We start from the raw sequence: 27,901 nt of genomic DNA on the forward strand, positions 1-27,901 counted from the left end.
TTCTTTTGAACAAAAAATTTATTTTGTAATTCAAGTAAGCACTTTCAAAGTTATCGTCTATACAAATAGGGTATTAGGTTTTCTTATAATACACCAGTGTTGTCATATACAATGGAGGGAGTAACAGTAAAATACAGTGCAGGCAGTTCTTCTCAATTTGCCAATTCACTGAATAATTCGAATGAAAGGTATAGTAGTCACACAGAAAGAACTATTTTATTTTCAATAATAAAAATATTATACCCACTCTATTATATAACAAAATGTAATTGACTATTCTCTTAAGTGATAAAACAGTTAATAAATTGACTTAGGTTATAATCAGAAGAACATGAGTGTAAATCTGTAGGAAGACAGGTATTTTCAAAACAAAATTCCAGTGAAGGGCTAAACATTCTCAAACATAAAGAGTACAACAAGAATAAATGGTTTCTGTTTAACATGTTTTTGCTTTAGTGTCCGCAAAGCCACAAATTTGATAAACATATGGTTAAGCCAAAGTTTTCCGGACATGAGTTATGCGATATTTGTTCAGAAACGATGCCAACCATATCGACAGAGCATCACAGGGGTGGGGGGGAGGAGCGCTCGCCCATGCTGACTCGGTTAAGTAACAGGCAGAGGCAGTGATGGAGGCGGCTGGAGGCCGGGAACGGGAGGGAAGCTCACAACACTCACAGCACAGCTAGAGAGGAAAAAGCTGAGCCGGGCATAACCCAGGCAGGGACACGTTCTCTGCAGCTCGGGTTTTTTATTTTTAGAGCGTTCTGAGACAAATTCCAGCAAGATGTCTGGTTTGAGCCAAGCCTTTCTTCTTGAACTTGACTTCTCAACTGAGGTACTTGGCATACTTAAGGGAAAAAATGAATACACTCAGATTTCATTTTGTTAGATATTAAGCTAGAAAAGCAGCTGAAGGAATAAGAACAAGCCAGAAATCAAAATCCTGTTTCCTGTAAAACACCGTACAGACAGGTTTTGCTTATTAATGGAACAGGAAACGAGGGAGAATTGGAGTTGAGGCTCTTTAAACAAGCAAAGGGAAGGGGAGAGGAGTGTAGGAATGCAGAGGCACCCCCCCCCCCCCCAAGAATGGAAAGGAAATCCAGATTCTGTCCATTTGATGTCCTGCTTTGGGCATTTGTAGCAAAGGCACCTGTGCCTAGAGGAGTCCATTTGCAGTATCCGGCTCTGGTTAATTTCCCAGGGGCTACCACATGGGTTAGCTGGGAGTTGTGCCAGGAATCTTCCCCCTTCTGAAATTAGGCTACGGCCTAAGTTCCTAAGCGATCAGAATCCCTCGGAACCAGGCTAGTCAGGAAGCTGTCCCCGTGTCCAGTCCCAGCGTGCTTCTGCTGGTCACAGAAGTTGGGGCCAGCCAGCAGGGGGAAGGGTATGCTTGTATTTCTGGCTCATATGCTTTTCAAATAAAATGCATTTGACCAAACAAAGGGAACACAGTCCCAAACCTTCCTAACCTCCATATATGCATGCAACCCAAGCCACCAAAAGGCGAGTTCATTGTTCCCGAGGTTGCGGGTACGGGGAGTCTGTTCTATAATGCAAAAGACTACACACCAAAATCCAAGGCCCAAATTAAGTGACTGCTGCAGCCCGCTATAAACCAGTAGGAATGCCATTTATACTTCTGGCAGATCAGAGTGCCACCCCACTGAATGTTATTTAAAAAATATTTTATCAGGAAGTAAGGTCACTTTGCTTGTTTTTAACCTGTACAAGTTAGTGTTTGCTTTGAAACATAACTGCATACAGTGCTTTTTCCTCCTGGGGATTCTTTTAATTTTGGAGGCATGTCTGTGTTCCAGGCCTTCTCCAAGCTCTTACTAACCATAGTTCTATCTGTATTAAGTAGTTGCAAATGTGGTCTTAATGGGATGTCATTTGCTTAAATCTGTAATACTTAAGGCGACTGCTCAATGTGCAGTATTTTCTGGGGATCCTTCTCTGAAAGGGGAAGCACAAATGGCTACAGTATTTTATGAAGCAGTTGAGATAATTTGGGTTTTTTTTTTAAGATTTTATTTTATTTATTTGACAGAGAGAGAGAGAGAGAGAGAGCACAAGCAGAGGAAACAGGAGAGGGAGAAGCAGTCTCCCCACTGAGCAGGGGGCCTGATGTGGGGCTCGATCCCAGGACCCTGGAATCATGACCTGAGCCAAAGGCAGAGGCTCAACAGACTGAGCCACCCAGGCGCCCCGATAATTCTGGATCAAGTTGATGACAAATCATTATTCACTTTGAAACTGATACCACTAATGCCAAAGAACTTGATTTTCAGGCTCATCTGGAGTTCAGAAGCTTTGTGCTAAACATAAAAAAAAAAAAAAAAGACAATGACTTAAATTTTCTGAAGTTTAGAAACGACATCCAAAGGACAAAGGTAACTTTTTTGCCAGTGCGGTTAGAACAGTGACAATGGATGATTTATCCTACCAATTCGATCAACAAGTGCCTTTGTGGTTTCTCCACTGTACCGGATTAAGTGCACACGCGTGTATGCGGAGAAAAACAAAAAACAGGCTCTCCATGTCCTCGTTTTTAAAATACGTATTCTCCGGGCGCCTGGGTGGCTCAGTTGGTTAAGCGACTGCCTTCGGCTCAGGTCATGATCCTGGAGTCCCGGGATCGGGCTCCCTGCTCAGCAGGGAGTCTGCTTCTCCCTCTGACCCTCTTCCCTCTTGTGCTCTCTGTCTCTCATTCTCTCTCTCACAAATAAATAATAAAAAAAAAAAATCTTTAAAAAAATAAAATACGTATTCTCTCCCACGCCAGTCATTCAAATAACATGAGAATGTGCTCCTCTAAAAGAACCCCAGCTGTATCTAGGGATTTATTTGTTTTAAAAAATAGAAGTAAGGTAGGTACGGGAATGTCTTTAACAACCAAAGGAATCGACCTTAAGATGATAACCTGGAATGACAGTTCTCTAATTTTAAAGCCTGCAGTCCAAGCTTGTAATGCGCAAAGGCATATTCATTCAAGACTTTTGTAAGAAGTGCATACACTATCTAAATATTGCTGAAGGAAAACTGAGTGCCTCTCTTACATACAAAGCAGATGAAGACCAGAAGCAAGTAGAGCTTGTCCCACAAACCGAAGCAGATTTCCATGCCAAGACTTAGCAAGTTTCATAGGCAGGCAATGCTGCCTGTGGAGTATGGTTACAGTTCTCGAGCCGGGGGTGGGGGGGGGCCGCACATGAAGTGAGCGGGTGGGAGAGAAATCTAGCACTCTGAGAGGTAAAAAGAGAGTCCCCATTTGTAATGAGTACAAAACTTGATTAGGCAACAAGATTTTCTGGCTGGAAGGCACAAGAAAAATGACCGTGACAATAACTTACTGAGACAATGGAAATTAAGGGAAAAATAATTGCTTTAGGGGGGCAGTACAGGTGAATCATTAGCACATCAACCCACTGGGGCTGAAACACAGCACCCTAATGTGGGGACTGGCCGAGGGGAAGGACTGGGTCAGAGGGACAGAGGGTTTGGTGCTCTTGGTTTAGTTTCAGTGACTGTTCAGCACTTGGTGAAGCCGTTGTGCCTTTTAAATGGAGACCCCCAAAATCCTCTATGTGACAGAAGACTGAAAATTGTAGAGAGTTATATAAACATTTACTGTTGATATGTCCCAGAGGTTAGACCAAGTTCACTGGTCTGGCTGAGTGGGGTCTCCGGGTTTTGTCCACCACCACTCAGCGGTACAAAGGCAACTAAACAGAAAAGACGAAAGGAATCATTATGACTTCTTTCCTTGGTTATATGTCCATAATCTGCATAAAATAAATAACACATGTTAAGTCAATACTAGGGTTAAAATTTGGAAATGAGGGGGGGGAAAGAGGCACAGCAATCTGGTATTCTTAAGGCAAAACAATAGGGATCTCTTTAAATAGACACTTTATTATATCCACAGGCGATAAAATCCCAGAGCTACTGTTAGGCACGTAAATACAGATCCTGTAAGAAGAAAAAAAAAATGAGCAAAGTATTAGTTGTGTTAACAGTTACTTAAAGGACAACTTTTTATTAAGAAAACATACAGGTGCTGATCCACCTACCCACCAAACAGAGAAACACACACAAGAAACTCAGATCACCGGCTGATGGGCCACATTCCACGAGACACCTGCCCACTAAAAAACCCTGTTCCTTGCAATCGTCGTCTTCAAAGCAGAACTGTACCCAACATTCAACAAAACTTTTCAATGAATGTCAGAAATTCTGTGATCCCTCTTTTGGCTCAAAAATTGCAAAACCAAAATAACTCCTTACAAGGAGTGTCACCAACTGAAGCAGAAAGATCACAACTCGAAAGCCTTTCATTCCATCCATAAAATATCATCTTGAATTTCACTAAAAAAAAAAATTCCAAGTAACTACAGTTCAATGGCAGTATCTTATAAAGCTTAAGATTCCACCGGTTGTAAAGCACATCATTTTACTACTAAGGAAAAAAAACTACCGATTACCGTAAGATACTTGATCTACCAGAAATCATAACCTGCCTTCTAATTTCAGGGATGTTAAAATGTGAAAAAAATGTGTTAGAATCAATGAAACGCAGTATCTGTCTTTGACTTATTTTCCAAATTTCATTTATCTTCTGCGTGTTTGAACTACCTAGACACAAAAGAGCTTACCTGCTAAATACTTAATGTTATCGAGCTTGTGCGACTCCAGCATGGTTTTGAGGCCCGCGACCTCAGTGTCTATCTTCCTGTCTGTCTGGGTGACAGCACGGTCTTGCTGGGCATGCTTTTGGAACAAAGAGATTCACAGCATTAAACCACTTCGGATCCACCTGCCGTCCCCTCAGCTCCCACCGTCCTACAGGCCCTCCCCTGCCAGGGAAAGATCGGGTATGACTAAGGAGACGTGGGCTTTAGCTTTAGTTCTACTATTCTCATGTTATGTTGTGTTGGTCAGGGCCTTGAATATCTCTGGGCCTGTTTACTTTAATTTGAAAAAAGCAAAAAAACTCAACAAAACCCAAAAACAAACACACACCACTGGCCCTGCCTTCACACAGGACAATCAAATGTGATAATGTATGTAAAGCTTCTGTAAATGATAGATTGCTCTACAAGTCAAGGTTAAAGTTAAAAGGCAGTCTGTTCTCAAAGACTATAAAGGTACCTCATCTTTCTAAGTTCCTCTCGATGAGAGGTATACAAAAACTGCTTTAAGAAGTGAACACAGGGACGTCTGGGTGGCTCAGTCTGTCGAGAAGTATGAGTGTCTGCCTTCGGCTCAGGTCATGGTCCAATGATCCTGGGATCGAGCCCCGCATGGGGCTCCCTGCTCATCAGGAAGTCTGCCTCTCCCTCTACCTGCCACTCCCCGTGCTTGTGTTCCCTCTCTCTGACAAATAAATAAAATCTTAAAAGAAAATGAAAATAAAAAGTGAACGCAATCTTAGATATTCTAAAAGCAACAGTGTTTGCCTTGACACAATTCCTATTCACATTTTAAGGTTTTCTTCTTTCATAGTTCCCAAACACGAAGTATTTTATTAGTATGAGGCTTGGTTATACCAAAGGCCTATTTGTGTTCTTTTCCAAATATAATACAGTTAAACTACATACATAACCAACCCCTAAGGGTGGTGAGTTTGGCTGATGTTATAAAGGGGTTGTAATATTTCATTAATGCATAAAAATAATTCACTAAATATCCTAGGACAAGTAAGTACAATTGACCCTTCAACAATGTGGGTTTGAAGTGCATGGGTCCACTTATACCTGATTTGTTTCGATACGGTACAGTACTATAAATGTATTTTCTCTTTATGATTTTAATAACATTTTGTCTCTAGCTTACTTTTAGTGTACAATACACATAACATACAAAATACGTGTTAACTGTTTATGTTATCAGGAAGGCTTCCGTTCAACAGTAGGCTATTAGTAGTTAAGTTCCTGGGGAGTTGAAAGTTATATGCAGATTTTTGACTATGGGGGAGGGTCTCTAACCTCCCTATTGTTCAAGGATCACTTGTATGTAGTTCCTTATGTCTAACAATCCTGGTAATGAATAAGGATGAGTAGAAAAGTACTCCAGAGGAATATTCTACTATTCTCTGATGTAAGTGTCTTGCAAGTTTTGGAGGTCCCAGGTAATAGAAGATGGAAAAAAAGTATAGCAGGTCATTAAGTCCGAAAAATAATTTAAAAAACCATCATTCCTTATTATTCTTCAATCACTGGAATTTAAACTTTCATTAAGATAAACAAATATTCTATTAAGTGCCAAAAAAATTCTAGGATCCTCCACTTCTGAGTACCTACCCCCGGAGAACTGAAAACAAGGAGTCCAACAGATATTGGTACAACCGCGCTCACAGCAGCATTATTCACAATGGCCAAAAGATGAAGGCAACCCACGTGTCCACTGACAGGATAATCCAAATGTGGTCTACCCGTAAAATGGAATGTTACTCAGCCTTAAAAAGGAGGGAACTTCTGACAGGCTATAGCATGGATGAACCTTAAGGACATTAAGCTGAGCGAAAGAAGCCAGTCACAGGACAAATCCGGTATGAGTCCACCTCTATGAGGTCCCTGGAGCAGGCACACTCACAGGGACCGAAAGCAGAATGGAGGCAGCCAGGGGTTGGGGTAGAAGGAATGGGAGTGAGCGTGTGACAGCTAGTTTCAGGTCTACACGATGTAAGGAACCCTGCGGATGGACGCCAGTGACGGTTATACGAGGGTGTGAATGTACTTAATGCCACTGAACCGTTCACTTAAAAATGGTTCAACTGGTAATTTTACGTGTACTTTACCACAATGAAAAAAAAAACACCCCCCTAGGACACAAAACTTGAGCATCCCCTCCCATTAACACATCATTACAAAGGACAGTAAGCATGCATGGGATGAAGCCAAGATGAACACAGTGACCAAGAAAAGTAGTCTCATTTCTTACCAATGCCACCATTTCTGTCCTCATTTCCAGCAGCTTCCTTTCATTCAACGAGTACTGAAACAAACAAACGTGTAACACAGGTCAGATTGATTGATTCCTTCCTCCCCCTCCTTCTCTGATGCTTCCAATATTCTGTACTGCCAAGGACACAGGACACTAGACATCACCTCTGGAATCAAGCAGCCTACGTGCCCCTCTCCTTTAGATGTGCTTTCTCAAGTTTCTCACTTCTAGCCACTCACTGCTCCAGTATAGGATTCCCTTTGTCACCCTTCTCCTCTCTCTTCTGCTCTTGTCATCTGTTCGCTGTGATGCCATTTGGCCCCTCCCACTAGCGTAACAGCGTTTCCTGGGGACCAACTTGCATGGCTGTTGAGTCCATATGCTTTTTGGCTTTGAGAGGGTTGAAAAAAGTGGGGAACAATTTCGTTTGGGAGCTAACCCATCGCAATCACAAAATTGGTCACTACCTGAGGCTTAGACAAAGTTGGGAACGTTATAAAGTTGAGGAAAAAAAGTTTCAAGGAATATTTTATGTGACATAGACATTGCCTAAAGATAAATTATAAATACACCGGTACAAGAAATGCACTAAACCATCACATGTTGGTTTTAATTAAACAACAACAATCCACTCCGGTGTGTCACAATCCAGTAGTACTAAAGGAACTGACTAGCACTACTCAGAATCAAAGTGGTATCTCGCCTTAATGTTTATGCAAAGATTTAATGCAATTTTGTTGAATTGAGACCAAAATCAGACATCTTCTTAGCAGTGGGCATTAGGATTTAACTGAGCAAATGAAAATCTATAATTTAAATGAAAAATTAGCATTTAATTCTTCACTAAATTAACACTGTGATAGCAGAGAAAATTAAGGCTTAAATATCTAGAAACTTTCTAGCTATAAAATGTTCCCCTGGAACTACCAGGGGACTAGACTATAAAAACAGTATTGCTCAGAAATTTAAAAAAAATTTTTTTAATTTTTTACAAAATTGGGGGGAAAAAAAACCCAAAACCCCAAACCAAGGACTAGTCCAGGACCAAAGAACGCTCCTCTCCGTCTGTAAATGACAGGGTTTCAGATGAGGAAAGAGCTATGCATCGAATGGCCACAAGAGGGCAGGGCGGACTGGATTTTTCTACACACCCTTAAGACTCCCGTCTTCACCAAGTCAGTATTGACTCGTCCACAAGGGAAAAGAAAAGCCTAAATCCTGACACTGCTGTGATTTTTAAAATCACACCTATGTGAGTCCATCTCCCTGCACCCCCCAAGCGGCTTACAGGCCATACTGCTCTGAACTGGCTGTAAGCACCACCAGTTATAGAACTTAAACAGAACTGTATTCAACAAGGAGAGGGAGGGTCACATAACTCCTTACCAATGCACACAGAATACGTACTACTGCCCTGTTCTTCAGAGTTTAGGATGACCAAGAACCACTTCTCAGCTAGGTTAGTAAATCCCATCAATTCACTGGCTCTCACCCATGTTCATCAGTCCCACATCCTCCTTAACTATGGGCATCTTCCTAAATCAAGTGCATTCAGATTTTTTGCTAAGTACACAACCCATAAGGACGCTCCTCCTTGGGGAAGGGGGTGGGGGGATGGGGTAACTGGGTGATGAACATTAAGGAGGGCACGTGATGTAATGAGCGCTGGGAAATATATAAGACTGATGAATCACTGAACTCTACCCCTGAAACTAATAATAAACTATATGTTAATTAATTGAATTTAAATTTTAAAAAAATGTTAATATGGTTAAAAAAGAATATTTTAGACGAATTTGAATTTAAAATTCTAAATAACAGCGCTATGCAGAGCCATCTTGACACCCGAGGCAAGAGGAAAAATTAGTAATTATCTTAAAGTTTGGGTATTTCATCTGTCCGAGATTTTATGTTAATTTAAATATTTTACTACCGCATTAAAATATTATTCATCCTAATTTTAAAAAGTTTCTCCTTTTCTAGAGACTAATCATATGCTAGCAACTGTTAAATATTTTAGTGATACTAGGTGAATTAATCTTTATGGTCGAAAAGTGTTTTTTGAGGGACACCTGGGTGGCTCAGTCCGTTGAACATCTGCCTTCGGCTCAGGTCATGATCCCAGGGTCCTGGGATTGAGCCCCGCAGCATCGGGTTCCCTGCTCAGCGGGGAGCCTGCTTCTCCCTCTGCCTCTGCCTGCAGCTCCCCCTGCTTGTGCTCTGTCAAATAAATAAAATCTTTAAAAAAAAAAAAGGGGGTTGTGAGACAAGAAAGACAGGTGACATGGGAATAATGATTTTGTACAACAAAGCTCAGTTTAACTCTTGAAATCCAGAGGTGGTTCCAAAGTAGAGTTAAGTACTTGTTTGAATTTCAGTATTAGCTTCATTTATCATTGCAGCACATTCTGGTTAAAAGCAAACTGAAAAATCAGAAGACAATGAAAAACTGTGCATACTCAGTTTCTACACATGTATCCAGTTCCATGTTAGTAAAAGATGCTTCACATGGCCTATTTCTCATTATTCTAAGAATAAAGAAGGTATCTAACTATTGCTATCAAATTCAAATAAAGCCTGAACAAGAAAATAGATGGGTTAAAAGTCACTAGAGGCAACTCAACATTATTTTTATTAGAACACCCATGTTCATCGAAGCATTATTTGCAATCGCTGAGACACGGAAGATTTAAGTGTCCACTGATGGATGAAGAGATGAAGAAAATGTGGGGCACATATATACCTGAATATGACTCAGCCATAAAAAAGGAAATCCTGCCAATTGTGATAACATGGATGGACCTTGAGTAATTACACTAAGTGAAATAAGAGAAAGACAAATACTGTACAATCTCTCTTACGTGTGGAACCTAAAATCTAAAAACCCCCCCAAAACCAAAAAGAATCCCCAAAAAACCTGAGTTCACAGATACAAAGAACAGGATGGTGGTTGCCAAAGGTGGGAGCTGTGGGGTGGGTGAAATGGGTCAAAAGGTACAAACTTACAGCTGTAAAGTTACTTAAGCCCTAGGACGTAATGCAGGGCATGGAGACTACAGTGAATAATACCACACTGTCTATTTGAAAGTTGCTAAGAGAATAAATCTTAAAAGTTCTCATCACAAGAAAAAATTTTGTATCTATGTGTGATGACAGACGGTAACCAGACTGACGGTGGCGCCCATTCCGCAGTGTAGGCAAGTATCAAATCATTATGCTCTGCGCCTGAAACTAATGTAATGCTGTATACGTCAATTATAACTGAATAAAATAAAGAATTGAAAAAAAAGTGTTGCTGTGCAAACTCTGAGGGGAAAAAATAGTACTTCTATGTATTATTTTTTAAAAAGCAAGGACAGCAGAACGGTATCTGCACGGCTTTCCTGGGTCCTGTACATGATCCCACAGGGGCAAGTACCCTTCCGCTTACTTACTTACAACCTGTATTTCTGAGATTTTTTTTTTTAAGATTTTTATTTATTTCAGAGAGAGAGAACACACATGAGCAGGGGTAAGGGGCAGCGGGAGAGGGAGAAGCAGGCTTCCCGCTGAGCAGGGAGCCCAATGCGGGGCTCGATCCCAGGACCTCGGGATCATGACCTGAGCCGAAGGCAGACACTCAATCGACTGAGCCACCCAGGTGCCCCTCCTGAGATCTTTTTGGTAACAAATGTACAGAAGTACTTTTCCTAATTAAAAATTTCAATTTAATATAACTTAAAAAATTGTTTTGAATTTGCATTTCAAAACAATGTAATCAAGTCATTAAGATTTCTCTATTTAAAATTTTAAAAAGACTATGGAAATATTTTTTTAATCTTGAATTTCAGTGTAGAATTTAATTTAGTATTATTCAAGACAGATGATCAACTTAACTTCTGAAAAATTTGGACCTGTGGAGGTTTAAGTTAGATGAGACTGGGTTTGATTTCTTTTGTAATGTCTAAGTAACACATAATTTAGTCTCTCTCTCTCTGAAATAAAATGAGATTCAAACTTGATTTGACCAAGAGTTTAGTTTTTTTTTTTAAGATTTTATTTATTTGACAGAGAGATAGACAGCAAGAGAGGGAACACAAGCAGGGGGAGTGGCAGAGGGAGAAGCAGGCTTCCCGCCGAGCAGGGAGCCCGATGCAGGGTTCAATCCCAGGACCCTGAGATGATGACCTGAGCCGAAGGCAGACGCTTAAAGGACTGAGCCACCCAGGAATCCCGAGTTTAATTTTTTTTTTTAATTTTTTTTAAAGGTTTTATTTTTAAGTAATCTCTACACAATGTAGGGCTTGAACTTGAACTCATTACCTCAAGATCAAGAGTCACACACACTCTAGCGACTGAACCAGCCAGGTGCCTCCCAAGATTTTCATTTTATTTTTGAAAGCATCAAATTAGAATACAATTATAGGGAAAACTGTGTCTAACAATGACGCACAGGTAAATGTTTAACAGTACTGGTGAACTGTCTATATACTCAGACCGGACCAAGCATTCCATCCTGCAAAGAGATGAATTCACACTCTGTTTATAATAAAGGAACATACCAATTCCTTCACTCTGCTCTTTTCTAGATTGAAGTCTAACTTGGTATCTGTTCGGACTTTGACCACTTCATCCTGGCAGGAGGGCAAACAAAGAGAGAAAGAAATCCCAAGTGAGAAATGGAAACCCTCCTGGGATGTGAAGCCTGGGACTTCTCAGTCATATATACAAATAATCCCTGCTTATGCTCAAGTCAGTCCAGAGTGGGTTACTGCTGCTTTTAACCTCGAGATTCCCAGTGAACTCTCCTTATGGAATTTATGAAGCTGCTCCCTGGACAACTCTGGAAAGCAGAGATGGACTCAAAGAAGGAAAATATGAAATTCTGGTTTAAATAAAGCCTTCTTTCTTAACACTTGTCAGAATCTTTTCTTCCTTAACATCCATGTCCTTTCCACTTAAAAAAAAAAAAAGAAATCGAACAGCTGCTACTAGTCAGCATCTTGAAATCACATGAAATTCTCTAAAGCCAGTCTGTTCTAACGGAACCTAAAGGCTCCATATGGGGCAACTTCAACACTTTTTAATTTAAAGATGACTTCATTCATCCTAGAACACAATTTTCTTAATGAATTTGGTTACAGACATCACCAACTTATTCACTGACTATTCTCAGCTAAATCTTTCAGTGCATACTTTTGAGACATATTACACAACTACTTAACATAGGATTACGTTTTTAAGAACACCTAAAGAACTTCTGACACTGTATTTATTACTATGTTTATGTAACCACCAACAAGCATGCAAAGAGGAGTGAGGGTCTCACCATTATTTGTTGTTTTAACCGATGTAGTTCCACGTTTATCTTCTAAAAACACATTAAAAAAAAACAACACGAAAACAAGTCAAGGATATGGCTAGAAGGTTAGAAAAAAACACATAAAACTTGTAATAAACATACATTAGAACATGTTTTTGCGCACAGTTCTAGCTGCATTCAGAATGAAACATGAGCTGAAAAGTCTTAGGAGCAGACATGATTATCTGTCATGCCAGGACGGTATTACAACACATGCGCCTACTGGGGCACCTGGGTGGCTCAGGTGTTAGGCGTCTGCTTCAGCTCTGGTCATGATCCCAGCGTCCTGGGATTGAGCCCCACGTCGGGCTTCCTGCTCAGGGGGAGTCTTGCTTCTCCCTCGCCCACTCCCCCTGCTTGTGTTCCCTCTCTCGCTGTCTCTCTCTCTCTAATAAATAAATTAAAAATCTTAAAAACAAAAAACAACGCATGCGCCTATCCTGAGATCAGTTTTAATTCATCCGAAAGGTTACATAAAATCAGTAACACAGTTTAATTTTTTTTTTAAGTAGGCTCTCCAGCGTGGAGCCCTATGCGGAGTTTGAACTCATGACCCTGAGATAAGACCTGAGCCAAGATCAAGAGTTGGACGCTTACTCACTGAGCCACCCAGGCGCCCGAGTAACATAATTATTTTTAACATACACGTTTGCCTCCAGAGGCCCTGCTGTCTTTAATACCTCCTTCAATTTTTCTTTTAACAAATTCTGCCTTCAAATAGCCAATTTCACGGGCAAATATAAGTTTCAAACTACTCTTTTCTAGCAAAAGGCATCTTTTGCTAGAAGGCCTCTCACAGGACTAAGACGAACTGCTAATAAATGGACTTCCTTTATGAGACTTTAGCTAGGACTGGAAATAAAAGGAAGGATGCAAACACAGCACTTACTTCAATGCTGAACCCTATGCCACACTTTTATTAATTTTATTTTATTATGTCAGTCACCATACATCATTAGTTTTTGACATAGTGTTCCATGATTTATTGTTTTCATGTAACACCCAGTGCTCCATGCAGAACGTGCCCTCTTTAATACCCATCACCAGGCTAACCCATCCCCCCGCCCCTTCCCCTCTAGAACCCTCAGTTTGTTTCTCAGAGTCCAGAGTCTCTCATGGTTCATCTCTCCCTCCAATTCCCCCCCCCCCATTTTTCCCTTCCTTCTCCTAATGTCCTCCATGCTATTACTTATGTTCCACAAATAAGTGAAACCATATGATAATTGACTTTCTCTGCTTGACTTATTTCACTTAGCATCATCTCCTCCAGTCCCAACCATGTTGATGTAAAAGTTGGGTAATCATCCTTTCTGATGGCTGAGTAATATTCCATTGTGTATATGGACCACATCTTCTTTATCCATTCGTCTGTTGAAGGGCATCTCGGCTCTTTCCACAGTTTGGTTCTTGCAGACATTGCTGCTATGAACATTGGGGCCCTTCTTTTCACTACATCTGTGTCTTTGGGATAAATACCTGGTAATGCAATTGCTGGGTCATAGGGTAGCTCTATTTTTAACTTTTTGAGGCACCTCCACACTGTTTTCCAAAGTGGCTGCACCAACTTGCATTCCCACCAACAGTGTAAGAGGGTTCCCCTTTCTCCACAACCTCTCCAGCATTTGTTGTTTCTTGCCTTGTCAATTTTTCTACGCCACACTTTAGAAACCAAGGGATACATGTGCAATGATGTGGATGGAACTAGAGGATATTAGGCTAAGTGAAGTAAGTTCATCAGAGAAAGACAAATACCATAATTTCACTCATATGTGGAATTTAAGAAACAAAACAGATGAACACAGGGGAAGGGAAGGAAAAATACAATAAGGTAACAACAGAGAGGGAGGCAAACCATAAGAGATTCTTAATCATAGGGAACAAACTGCGGGTTGCTGGAGGGGAGGGGGTGGGGGGATGGGGGAACTGGGTGCTGGGCATTAAGGAAGGGACTTGATGGAATGAGCACTGGGTGTTATATGTAAGTAATGAATCACTAAATTCTACCCCTGAAACTCATAATATACTGTATGTTAACTAAATTGAATTAAAAAACAAAAAACAAGAAACCAAGGGATATTTTGCAGCAGCACTTTGTGATAACCAAAAGCTGGAAACAATTCTAATATGCAGTTGGTCCTTGAACAACGCAGGGGGCTAGGGGCACTGATCCTGCCCAGTTAAAAATCTCCATACGTAACTTCTGACTCCCCGAAAACTCAACTACTAATAGCCCACCTTTGACCAGAAGCCTTACCGGTAACATGACACATATTTTGAATGTTATGTGTTACACACCATCTTCTCAGAATAAAGTAAGCCAGAGAAAAGCAAATGTTATTAAGAAACTCATAAGGAAGAGAAAACATTTACTGAACTGTGTAAGTGGACCTGTTCAGTTCAAACTCGTGTTGTTCAGGGGTCAAGTGTACATCACAGCAGAAAAATGTGGCACATTCATATACTACTACCGACAATGAGCAAGACTGATCTACGGTAAGACGCACCACAGGATTCTCCCAGATGTAGTTCTGGAAAAGGCAAAACCGGTCAACGGTGACGCAGGTCAGGATAGTGGTCTTCCTGTCAGGGGATTAGCAAGCTTCTGGGGTGCCAGTAATACTCTACTTCGTGACCTGCTGGTGGGCACTTGGTGAAAACACATCTAACTTATGCCCTTTGGTCTGTGCATTTATGTCTCAATGTCTCGATAGTGAGCATCTTAATATGACTGGCTCTTTAGTTTTACCTCATTTTCTGCTCTGAGGGCTGAAAATTCGCTCTTCTCCAAAATAATCATATCTTTTTTCACGTTGGCAATCTGAGACATTATTTGCTGTACGGTGATCTCCTAGGAAAAGAAAAACAAAACATATAACCTAGGCTGGCCTAGGATGTCTGCCTCTTACCCGGAATCATCTTAGTGAGAAACCAGGAGAATACGGACACAAGAAGAGAGGTTCAGCAAGGTCATCCTCTATTCCAGAATGAAGAAAGGAAAAGAATAAAGCCTCCAGTCCAGTATCATCATCAAGTGAGCCAGTTCAAAGGGTGGCAGTCTGAGGACCAGCAGCTCAAGAACACACTGCTGTAATTCCAGCCACATCTCCCTTTGTTAAGTATGGTGGACTGGAATAGGTCATTTTCAAGCATAGTTGAGTTTTCCAACATGACTCTGCAACAGCTGACAAAAGAGCTTCAAAAAAAGAAAAAAATATATATATATTTTTTAAAGTAGGCTCCATGCCCAGTGAGGAGCCCAACGTGGGGCTTGAATTCACAACCCTGAGATCAGGACCTGAGCTGAGATTGAGTCAGATGGTTAACCGACTGAGCCACACAGGTGCCCCTCGAATAAAATTTTTTTATAACACTGGAATCATTTGTCTCTCAACTATGGTTAAAAGTACTATATGCTTTTTGGGACGCCTGGGTGGCTCAGTCGGTTAAACGTCTGCCTTTGGTTTGGGTCGTGATCTCAGGGTCCTGGGACTGAGTCCTGCATCGGGCTCTCTGCTCAGCAAGGAGTCTGCTTCTCCCTCTGCCCCTCCCCCTGCTTGTGTTCTCTCTCTCTCAAATAAAGAAAATCTTTTAAAAAAGTACTATATGCTTTTCAGTGGAGTATTATCCAAAAATACATATTACAAATAATGTCCCAGCTTTAGACTTTAAATTTGCTACCATTCCCCGACAAAGCTAACCTGCTGCATCTTGGTGACCATATCCTTGTAGACAATATCCATGTTGGCGTCCGTGATCTTGACCAATGCAGAGACAGTGATTTCTGCTTGCTGGGTGGAGAACCCTAAGCAAACACACAAAGATAATCACACTCTGGAGACTCCATTTGTTGGGGAAAAAAGAGAAAAAACCCTTCACAGAAGGGGAGAAAATGTTTGAATTCAGAAAGACTGGAGTCCTAGGCTATGATGTGTCTGTCACTCTGGATAAGCATGACATATCTGTTTTTTTCATGTAAAGATAAAGGGCCGGGCTGGTGTCCTCTACCGTCCTACCTAGCTGCAAAAAGTCGTATTTCCTGAGAATGTCTCATGACGTAGAGGAAGCCTGCAATGTGGGGGTCAAGGAAAGGAAAGCAAGATCAAAATTACAGATGCAATTTACTGTAACTTAACAAAGATTCTAAGTAATCTTTATTTCCTTCCCCCTGGCCTAAATCTTCCAAAATAACGTGATTTCCTTATTTATTTTTTATTATGTTAATCACCATACATGTGATTTCCTTATTTTAAAATGTACACGTTAGTAAGGAATAATTTACTTAAGTAGGAAAGCTCAGTTATTTCACATCCAGCATAAAGCCATCAAATCATTGACCATATAAAGATAACTAGTAATTTAGCTGTTAATTTATCTGATGTTAAAAGGCAAAATCCATTCTTTTATTTTTCCTCCTCAAGTCTCTTCGGTCACTTGCACAGAGGGGACGAGGCTGGAAAAAAATATATTCTTTGATACTCAGTAAATGATGCTGAATTGAAAGATCTAACTCAGCAGTGTTACTACTTTCAATAACTTTAGATAGTACTACCTACAAAGCTAATAATACCCTATATGTTAATTAACTGAATTTAAATTAAAAAATAAAAAAATAAAATTGTAAATAAACAAATAACTTTAGATAGTAATTTATATTTCACATTAGAAATTCTAATAAAATGCTTGAAACCAAGTCCCTGGAAAGTAATTTTTTTCTATTAAATACTTCCATCCATAAGAACTACAGAAGAATCTACTGATTCTAGTAATTAAAGGCACATTTGTTTGAATAAAACTGTAACTGATACAATTTGGTTAAGATTAAGCACAGACTATAATTTTTTTAAATTTTATTGAGAAAGTGAGTTCACACGTGCGCACACATACACGAGTGGGGGGAGGGGCAGAGGAGAGGGGTAAAGAGAATCTCAAGCAGACTCCCTGCTGAGCACGGAGCCTGGAACTCAATCTCAAGACCCTGAGATCATAACCTGAGCCAAAATCAAGAGTCTTAATGGACTGAGCCACCCAGGCGGCCCCTAACTATAATTAAGAAACAAAGACAAAGATTTAAAAGAGACAAAAAGACCTCCAAAGACCTACGCCCTTCATTTATTCAAAATCCTTTGATTTTCAACATATGGGTCATCTGCATCTAGAAAAATCATCCAAAAGGTTACCCACCAAATTGTTACATTGGTTTGCTCTAGGGTACTGGGATTCAGAATATTTTTTCCTGTTTCGTTTCTGCCTTCCTAATTTTTTTGAAAATGAAAATGTGTCTTTTAATTTTTAAAACTTTATGAAGAAGCGTTCATAGTTAAACATAGTTAGGTTTGGCAATTATGAAGAAAAGAAAAAGAGACCAGAGGAGAACTTAGGCTGATAATAAACTCCACAGCCTTAACATTTATAACCACCTATGGGAAGAGAAAGGAATAAGAAAAAGTAGAAGTTAGGCCTGAAAACCTAAAGGGTTACCAGATACAAAACAATGCTTTGTAGGAACGAGAGAACAAGACACGATCAGGGTTGGAGATTACAGACACAGCAGAAGTCCTGTGAAGCAGGAGATGTAGCTCTAGAGAAGACAAGGACGGAAGGTGGTGCTCCTGGACAGGGCCTTCCAGGCCTCACCCTGCAGCATCTTAGATTCATCGCTCACTTAAGAGACCTCATGCCCTACACTTCGGTGGGGTCCTCACGACACCAGTCTTGAGATACACGAAGACTCGTGCATCAAGGTTTGAAATCAAGAAAAGCAGGAAGTACGTCTGTCGAAACATCACACTTTAAACATTAAACATGAACAATTTTTATTTATCAAAAGTAAATAAATAGACTTTTCGGGGGGGCCATCTCGAGCCCACTGCCGCCATCTTGCCACTTAACAAGATTCATGATGCTCCCTTACTCTCATCAAACCCTAGTGTGGAGTGAAACGCCCCCCTTCTCTCGAATGTGGCTTTTTACAATGGGTTACTTTGAATGCAAAAATACAAGGTCCACAGAAAAAAGGAAAAAGCAGGAAGACTTCTGCTTATCCACATCATTTCTGATGCCTCTCTTCTCCATTCCACTTTTCTTTTTTAAATTCTGAGCTGAAAGAAGTTTTGGTGAAAAAGGCCTAATGTTTCAAGTTTGAGAAGGAAAGCAATGAAAATTATGATACGGTACTTAACAGTTTTTCCGAAGTGTGCTCAAGTACACTGTATTTCCTTTAATACTCAAAGGAATCTTTGGAATTCCTATTGTGCCCACCCTGCTGATGAGATGAGGAGATAGAAACCGGGAAGGATGGGGCGCCTGGGTGGCTCAGTCGGTGAAACGCCTGCCTTCAGTTCAGGTCCATGATCTTGGGGTTCTGGGATTGACTCTGCGATGGGTTCCACGCTCAGTGGGGAGCCTGCTTTTCCCTCTCCTTCTGCCCCTGCCCCCTGCTCGTGCGCTCTCTGTCTCAAATAAATAAATAAAATCTAAAAAAAAGAAGAAAAAAGAAACTGGGAAGGACGAGAGAACTGCCTGGCTTTGCAGCTGGGTCCTGGCGGAGCTTGAACCCAGAGCTTCTAACTCCCCAGCGCTAGCACAGAGCCCACTCCATCCGCTTGCCCTGGGCAAGCAAAGCACAGCTACAGCGTTAGTTCTGCAGATACTGAACACGCACCGCTGGAGAAAGAGCTATGGCGTGGTGAAGAGTCACAATACAGAAAACTAGCCTCGGTCTATCTGCCTGGAGAAGATGCAATGAGCACGTTACCTATGTACCGAATGCACCTTCAATAAATGTCATATATGTTAGAGCATCTTTTACATAAATTAATAGCAATAAGGAAAAATATTAGTTGACTATTAAAAAAAAACAGAAGCTGAAATTATTAGCCATTGCTGCTCAGCAACATTTTCATTTCATAACAATTTTAAAAGCACACAACATGCACGGTAACAAAACTACCACTCTGTGCGTCAGGCAGGTGTCATAAGAACCATTCCTGAGTTTTGCTAACTTGTGTCTAAATTTTCATCTGTAACACTCTACCTCCAGAGGGATGTTATAAAAATACACTTCTCACCGACAAAGAAAAATGTGTGCAAAAAGTCTCTCAACTATACTGGCGGAAGCAAAAATGTCCTTAAACAAAAAATAAGAACTTAAAAAAAACCAGAGATTGACCAAAAGCGTGTTATCTGTAGACTTAAACGCCAAAGAGAAATAGAAGTTAGATAAGATCACGAGAACTAAATGTTTTTCCGAGTGACCCACGAAAGGATTACCATTTTCTTCCAGTAAACACACTAAGGCATGGGTGTCAAAGTAGAGCTTCTTGTTCCCACAAGAGGTGAAATCTCTCCTTTTGTGCTCCAGATCTCTCCTGCGCTCCAGCTGCAGGCTCCCAGCAGAGAGGCTCAGCTCTAGAATGTAAAGGACAATTAGGCTCAAAACAGGATCTGATGGTAAAGAAAAGCCATGAAGGAATATGGCATACCTCAAAAGCCTACCTGGTTGGGGCTTTATGACATGAAATTCACATACCATACAATTCACCCATTTCTTCACCCATTTAAGTGTTCAATTTGATTTTTACTGTAGAGTTCTGAAATCTTCTGCACAATCAACTCTAGAACATTTTCATCATCCCAAAAAGAAACCCTATACCCTTTAGCTATCATGCCCCAATCTCCCTACTCCCTCAACCCCAGGCAACCCCTTATCCACTTTGTCTTTATGGATTTGCCTACTCTGTGCATTACATATGAATAGAATCATAAGGGATGTGTATTGTGTGACTGTTTTTTTTTCACTTAGGTGAGGTTTTCAAGGTTCATCCACCTTATAATTATGTGCACTTTATAACTTTTTGCTGAATCTCTTTTAGGAATATACCAATTTTTTCTTACCTACTGATCAGTTGAAGGACATCTGAGTTGTTTCCACTCCTTGGCTGCTATGAACAATGATGCTGGGAACATTTGTGTATGAGATTCTGTGTGAACAAGTTTTCAGTTCTCTTGGGTATATACCCAGGAACTGAATTGTTGCATCATACAGTGACTATGTTTATGAGGTTATGCCAGACTATTTTGCAAAGTGGCTACACCATTTTTCATTCCCAACAGCAATGTCTGAGGGTTCCAATTTCTCTATATCATCAACACTTACTGCCTGTCTTTTTTATTATAACCATCCCAGTGGGGATAAAGTGGTATCCCATTGCAATTTACTTATTATTTTTTAGGTATCTCTTCAACTAGGTATTTACTTATTTGTTCTCTATAATTAAGAGTGTTTCTTAGCTTGTCTCTCATCTTTTCCCTTTGTTCGTGTGTTTCTTAAATCCCACGAGTGAAATCATATGCTATTTGTCTTTCCCTGATTGACTTATTTTGCTTAGCATAATACTCTCCAGCTCTACCACATCATTGCAAATAGCAAGATTTCATTCTTTTTTATCGCTGAATAATAGTGTGTGGTGTGTGCATATATATATATACATATATACATCACCTGTTCTTTATCCATTCATCTATCAATGGACACTTGGGCTGCTTCCATAATTTGGCTATTGTAAATAATGCTGCAATAAACACAGAGATAGCACACTGCAGTTTTGATTTGTACTTCCTTGACGCCTAATGATGTTGAGCGTCTTTTCACTGTTTATTGGCCATTTGTATATCTTTGAAGAAACATCTCTTCAGACCCTTTGCCCATTTAAAAAAAATTGGGTTATCTTTTGGGGTACCTGGGTGGCACCTGAAACCAACTCTTGGTTTCAGCTCAGGTAGTGATCTCAGGGCTGTAAAAGCGAGCCCCGCATCAGGCTCCAAGCTCAGGGCAGAGTCCGTTTAAGATTCTCTCTCCCTCTGCTCTTCCTGCTCATGCTCTAATAAATAAATAAATCTTTTTAAAAAACTGGGTTATCTTTTTATTATTGAGTTGGTTGTTAAGAATTTTGTATACATTTTAGGGTCACCTGGGTGGCTCAGTCGCTTGAGTGTCCGCCTTAGGCTCAGGTCATGATCCCAGAGTCCTGGGTCAGGCTTCCTGCTCAGCGGGGAGTCGGCTTCTCTGCCCTTCCCCTGGCTGGTGCTTTCTCTCACTCGCTTGCTCACTCTCTCTCTCAAATAAGTAAATATTTAAAAAAAGAATTCTTTACATATTTTGTTTATTTTTATTTTTTAAAGGTTTTATTCATTTGAGAGAGCGAGAGAGCGTGAGAAAAGCAAGCACGAGAAGGGGGAGGCTCATAGGAAAAAGGAGACTCCTCACTGAGCGGGCAGCCCAACGTGGGACTCGGGACTTGATCCTGGAACTCCAGGATCATGACCTGAGCAGAAGGCAGACACTTAACTGACTGAGCCACCCAGGCGCCCTTCTTTATACATTTTAGATACAAGTTCCTTATCGTATATATAATTTGCAAATATTCTCTCCCATTCCGTGGGCTGGCTTTCACTTTCCTGATGGTGCCTTTTGAAGCACAATAGTTTTTAATTTTAACGAAGTCCAATTTATTTATTTTTGTTCCTTGTGCTTTTGGTGTCATATCTAAGAAACTACTGGCTAATTCCAGGCCACAAAGATTTACACCAATTTTTTTTTTTTTTAAGAGTTTTATAGTTTCAGCTCTTACTTTTAGGTCTCTGATCCATTTGAGTTAACTTTTATGTAGTGTGAGATGAGGGTTCGACTTCTTTTGCGTGTGGATATCCAGTTGTTTCAGCATTATCTTGGAACTTGTCAAAAATCAGCTGACTATAAATCATCTCTGGGTTCTCCATTCTATGCCACTGATTTATATCTGTCTTTATGCCAGTGACACATTTTCTTGATTACTTTTAGCTCTGTTTTAAGTTTTTGTATCAGGAAAGGAGTCTTCTAGTTTTATTCCTTTTCAAGATTGCATTGGCCATTCTGAGTCCCTTGCATTTCCATATGTATTTTAGGATCAGCTTATTAATTTCTACAGAGAAGCCACCTGAAACTTTGAGAGATTGTTTTAAATCTATAGATCAATTTGGGGGGAGTACAAAGTCTTCCAATCCATGAACATGGGATGTTTTTCCATTTATTTAGGTCTTTAATTCCTTTAATAATGTTATATAGGTTTCACATAGTACAGCTGACCCATGAACACAGGTTTAGACCACATGGGTCCACTTATACATGGATTTTTTACAGTACGGTATTTCCTCTTCTTTATGATTTTCTTAATGTTTTCTTTTCTCTCACTTCCATTATTCTAAGAATACAGAATATAATACATATAATATATAAAATATGTGTTAAGTGACTGACTGTTATGATAAAGTTTCTGGCCAACAGTAAGCTATTAGTAAATTTTGGGGAAGTTAAAAGTTATACACAGATTTTCAACTGTGTAGGAGTTGGCACTCCTCAGCCCTGTGTTGTTCAAGGGTGGTTAATCACATAAGTTTTCTGAGTTTTTTGTTAAATTTATCCCTAAGTACTTTATTTTTTTTTGATGCTACTATAAAGGGAATTGTTTTTTAGATTGTTCTAGTGTAGAGTGATGCAACTGATTTTTGTACTTTTTGTTATATTTTTTATGTTCATCTTGTACCTTGCAATCTTCTTGAACTTGTTAATTAGCTCTAAGGGTTTTTTAGTGAATTCCTCGGAGTTTTCTATGTACAGGGTCATGTCACCTGTGAACAGTGATAGTTTTACTTCCTCCTTTTCATTGTCTTGCCCTGGTTAGAACTTCTAGTACAATGTTGCATGGCTGGTGATAGCAGACATCCTTGCTCCTGACTTTTGGAGGGAAAGCATTCATCCTTCACTATTAAGTATGATGTTAGCTGTGGGTGTTTCACAGATGTCCCTCATCAGTGAGGCAGTTCCCTTCTATTCCTAATTTGTCAAGTGCTTTTCATCATGAAGGGGTGCTGAATTTTGCCAAATTCCTTTTCTTTGTCTTTTGAGATGATCACATGGTTTCTTTTCTTTTCTTTTTTTTTTTTTTTACATATGGTGTGGTACAGGAATTGATTTTCAGATGTTAATCGAGCCTGTTGTTCCTGGGATAGAATCCCCTTTGGTCATGATGTATACTCCTTTTTAACATATTGCTGGATTTGATTTGCTGAGGATTTTGTTGAGGATTTTTGTCTCTATTCATAAGAGGTATTGATCAATAGTTTTCTTTGTGATGTCTCTACAAAAGTCTATCTTTAGAGAGATGTGTTCTAACAATTTGTATGTTAACCTTTCCTATGAATTTCTGTGCATTTAGCCACAGATCCAACTCTTTTGTAAACTTGTTTCAAGGTGCTCATTTGAAGAAGGTAGCATGGTAATGGTTCTCTGGCTTTTGTATTTCATGAACCATAAAAATAGTTTAAAAAAAATATGCAACAACTGCAATGCCAACTAGTAATTCTGTCCAGAAAGGACATTTAAACACAATAGCTCCTTACTATTACAATCATACTATAAAAGACATTTGGACAACAGAAGAAAAAAAAGAGATGGACAATATAAAATAAAAAATTTTCATTTAGGGGCGCCTGGGTGGCTCAGCTGGTTAAGCGACTGCCTTCAGCTCAGGTCATGATCCTGGAGTCCCGGGATCGAGTCCCGCATCGAGCTCCACGCTCCGCAAGGAGTTTGCCTCTCCCTCCGACCCTCCCCACTCTCATGCTCTCTCTCTCTCTCAAATAAATAAATCTTTAAAAAATTTTTTTCATTTAAATGTAATAAACATAGCTATATGAAAATTTTGCTACATATTTGTCCTTACTTTTCTATGATGCCAGGTGTGTAGAAGAGTGGTAGAAGAAAAAATAGTCACTACTAACTCAAAGTTTGAAAATCCCCTAAGGTAAATCCCCTAAGTAACCAGAAAGATACTTCAGCTAATCAGCTCCTATTGTCAATCCTTCACCTCTAAGCACTCTAAAGGAAATTGCATGTAAGCAAAAAATGTGACATGGACAGAACCCTACAGATCATTTGTCTATAAGCCTACAGCAGTGGTTCCCACCTTGAAAAGAAGGTCACAATCAGTGTCAAGGGAAGTATTAAGAAATCCAATCATTTTGTACCAAGCGCTGTTTGCAGACTGACAAAATATAAAATCCAACAACTGTTATATGTATGTGTGAGTTAAATGGTTTAAAAAAAAAAAAGGCCTTATATTCAGAGAACCGCTAGCCTACAGTATCAGGTCCTTGGCAAGGCACACAAATACAAAGCCTGTCCTTATTTAGCCCACACCTACCCTTTCAGCTTTCTTTCCAGCCACCTAAGTTATTCTGTGTCCTGTACTTGCATACCTTGGTACTCCACCCTTAAGTCTGGCTTGCCCCCCTTTTTCGACTGGCCAATTTTAAGCATCATTTTACCCCTCTTCGTTTAATTTTACAATCTGCTAAGCAAACATTATGTTCCAGGCAGGGCATTATGCTACACTGAGTGGTTCGGTCTGCTAGTTCCACCCAGGTCAGAGGGCCACCTTGATTGCTCCTCATCTGTGTTCGCAGCACAGTTCAGACAGCTCTATCGCAGTACTTACCATATTGTTTCCACATCTGTATCATCTACTAGTATCCAACATACTATCCAAACATCCCAAGAGCAGTCAGTCTTAAGTCATTTTCACATTGTTAGCATCTAGCAGAGGGCCTGGCAGACTGCAGGCCAGAAATAATTTTGTAAGAGAACTCTGTAATCTGGATCATGAGATGGTCTAGAAAGAAAATCTGAAATCCACCTCTTCACCTATGATCTTCCCTTTTTACATAAATTAGCTCAGTTAAATCTGGTCCCTCTTTTTTCATTCTTTATCCCTAGTCCTGAGACAAAACTGGCCTCCAGGTGAAGAGACTCCAAATGTCTGCCTGATCACAGAACAGACCTAGCTTGAGAAACAGTGGTGGTGAATGAATGAATGAACAAATCTCTTAAGGGGCTCTCTAAAGGCTAACCCACCCATCTTTTTAAACTGTGCTCAACTGTCCCATGGATCAGAGAGCTTGAAAACATTTGAGTCTAGAACTGGCTGGTGAAGAGTGATGGGATTTTTCTAGTACCAAATTTCTTGTTTCTAAGAACAAATTAATCATTTGTGTGATTTAAAACGTATCTCTCTCTCTCTCTCTCTCTCACACACACACACAACATATACATCCCAAAAATAAACTGTCATGACTGTTTTCTAAACAAGAGCTAATTCCAATTCAGATACTGCAGATTTTTTTCTCATCCAAAACAACTGGAATTCATTTCAACTGCAAGCTTACTTCAACAAAATATGTACTGTCATGTGAAAAGTGGAGAAAAGCGCTGGCCACTTCTCACTTGGCAGGCCAACCCCTGCTGATGGAAGCTGAATGCCATCTTGCCTTCTGTCAAAGGGCGAAGCCTGAGGAGGAGCAATACTCTGGCATTTAGAACACCTCTGACTCATTTTTCCTCCTTTATTGTGACAACAAAGTGAGGCTCAAGAACTAGGAATTCCCACTAATAACCAGGAAGCAAATAAACTGAGCTATGTTAAAGTGCAATGCGTAATTCTCCTTTGGAGGGACCTTCAGGATATCAAAAGGGTATTAGAACACACACACAAAAGAAGCCCAAAGTTAGCCTTGAACGGAGGAGGAAACCAAGTACAAACTTGCTATTCATAACATCCTTAAGTCTCAGTAGCCCTACTGAGAACGCTGGCACCAAACAAATCACTAGGCTGGAAGTAAAGGAACAAAACTCATTGGCTGATGGTCGCTCCTTAACTGTGTCTTGGCTGTTTCCCCATATTTATGCATCCGTCCTCACTCTGTGAAGAATGAGATCCTTTGAGCCTAATCCAATAGTACCACCTTCCTGATAAAATCGGAAAACTCATGAGAAAGAATACTCTTCCCTTTTGCCCCATAGTCTTGAATGAGGAGATGAAAATAAATCACAAATCACCAGCTTGTCAAAAAAAAAAGAAGAGCAACAAAAGACAAAAGAACTGAAATAAAGACCAAATCATCTCTAACTCATAATTACTGCAGAACACTGGCAAAGTTCACCACTCATTCCCCACTTTGTATGTAAAGCTTCCTTCCTTCACTTTTTTGCCCTCCCAATCAGTTTCTTCCCCAGCCGAGGGTATTTTTATATTTTAGAAACAGTCAACGTCTACTGGGCATGTCTATTAAGAAAAACATGAAAAAAAAAAGCCATCAGTGTGGTTACTGATGGCTATTGATTGATATGACAGACCACCCAAAGTGATATTTTTGCCCTTTGCTGATAAAGATTACCCCAAATGATATTTTCATCAACAATGTCTTATCTAATAAATTGAGCCTGTTTCAGACTTTCCTAACCTTTATGCAGGGCAGTGACTGCTCTCACCTCCTTCAAGTATTTAATCCAATGCCACCTTCTCAGTATCAACTATTCTGCTAACCCCATTTAAATTCATTGCTGGCGGCCTCACTTCCTAACCCTTACCACCTCCATTTTTTTCCCACGGTATTTATCACTTCAGTACATAGATTATATATAAATCATATGTGTATATATAAATTATAACGATCTACCTACATCATTTCCTCTGCTACAGTGTAGGTCCGAGATTTTGCTAACTGATATATGCCAAGTACCTAGAAAAGCGCCAGCCAAGCACAGAACAGGCAACTAGTGTTCAATGAGTTAATAAAGCCACTGAGTTGGAAGTGAAATTGTAGTTCCTAGAGCTTCGTTCCTCAATCTCGCAAAAGCCCCGCAGCAGCCCGCACCCGAGTGGCGACACGAGGGGCGCGTCACCGGCGCCCGCCCAGCGGCTCCACACCCCGGCGAGCACCAGCACCCCGCCCAGCGCGCACGGCCCTCCCGGCATCCCGGCCAACTGCGCTCCACACGCTTGTGCCCAGGACTCCGGGTCACCAGGGCGGGGGCAGACAGACCTTCGTTCCACGCCCTAGAGGAGCCCGGCGACCAAGGCTGACACGACCTCTGGGTCGCCGAGCCTCCCCCACCCGCCCGGCCCGGAAGGTCAAGCCCAAGTTGGCCCCGCCCCCTGCCCTGCGAGGCGAGCCCCCTGCTCCCCGCCGGCCGCGCGGGCCTCACCTCTCCTGGACGAAGTGAGGGCGGCCCCTCGGCCGCGGCCCAGGTGGAGGGCGCCGGCGGCCCAGGCGATGCCTGGGGCCAGGCCCCGCAGGTACCTCCCCGCGCCGCCACGGCCGGCCGCGGGGACGGAGGGCCTCGGGCGCGAGCGCTCCGGGTCCGCGAGGGGCCGGCGCGGGGCGACGGCGGCCAGGCGCGGGGAGGGCACGAGCAGGAGGAGGAGCAGCGGGGAGGCACGTGACGCGCCGCCGCGGGCCGCCGGACCACGAGACCGCAGCGCCCCCAGACCCACGGACAGCGCTGACAGGCAGTGGCGCGCCGAGACGCCGCGGCCGCCCGGACTTCCGCAGCTGCCTGACGGCAGGAAGAGCAGAAGCCGCCGGCGGCCCGGCGGACTCTTCGGCCTCCCGCCCGCGACGAAGCCGCGGTCCATCGCCACGGCGGTCACCGGCCCGAGCGCGCGCTCATGCTGCTCGCGCGCCGCGCCGGCCCGAGTCCGACGACAGGAGCGAGCGTGGGCGGTGGCGCCG

General features: G+C 41.3%; 1 protein-coding gene across 2 annotated transcripts; it reads right to left on the minus strand.

The window, feature by feature from the left end:
• MCUR1 (mitochondrial calcium uniporter regulator 1) lies at positions 1-27,901 on the minus strand. 2 transcript variants are annotated; one of them, XM_027602547.2, is made up of 9 exons: positions 27,375-27,901; positions 19,565-19,702; positions 15,994-16,097; positions 15,042-15,143; positions 12,263-12,304; positions 11,496-11,567; positions 6,952-7,005; positions 4,665-4,779; positions 1-2,327 (listed from the first exon to the last, which is right to left on the minus strand). In XM_027602547.2, exons 1-9 carry the CDS (start codon positions 27,802-27,804, stop codon positions 2,314-2,316), a joined length of 1,071 nt encoding a protein of 356 aa, XP_027458348.1. In that variant the 5' UTR covers positions 27,805-27,901; the 3' UTR covers positions 1-2,313. The 2 variants fall into 2 exon arrangements, with proteins under 2 accessions (XP_027458348.1, XP_027458347.1); XM_027602546.1 differs by lacking the exon at positions 1-2,327 and adding an exon at positions 3,905-3,981 and having other exon boundaries at positions 27,375-27,897.

Source organism: Zalophus californianus, chromosome 7, assembly GCF_009762305.2.
Source record: "Zalophus californianus isolate mZalCal1 chromosome 7, mZalCal1.pri.v2, whole genome shotgun sequence".
Classification (NCBI taxonomy): Eukaryota; Metazoa; Chordata; class Mammalia; order Carnivora; family Otariidae; genus Zalophus; species Zalophus californianus.

Bases quoted from the DNA above. Each gene is read 5' to 3' on its own strand.
- MCUR1 (XM_027602546.1), bottom strand. From the start codon at position 27,804: ATGGACCGCGGCTTCGTCGCGGGCGGGAGGCCGAAGAGTCCGCCGGGC. The intron at 16,098-19,564 runs GTAATCCTTTCG...GTGTTTGCTTAG, and splicing joins GTGTTTACTGGAAGAAAATG to GGTTCTCCACCCAGCAAGCA. The intron at 12,305-15,041 runs GTAAAACTAAAG...ATGTGTTTTTAG, and splicing joins CCCTCAGAGCAGAAAATGAG to AAGATAAACGTGGAACTACA.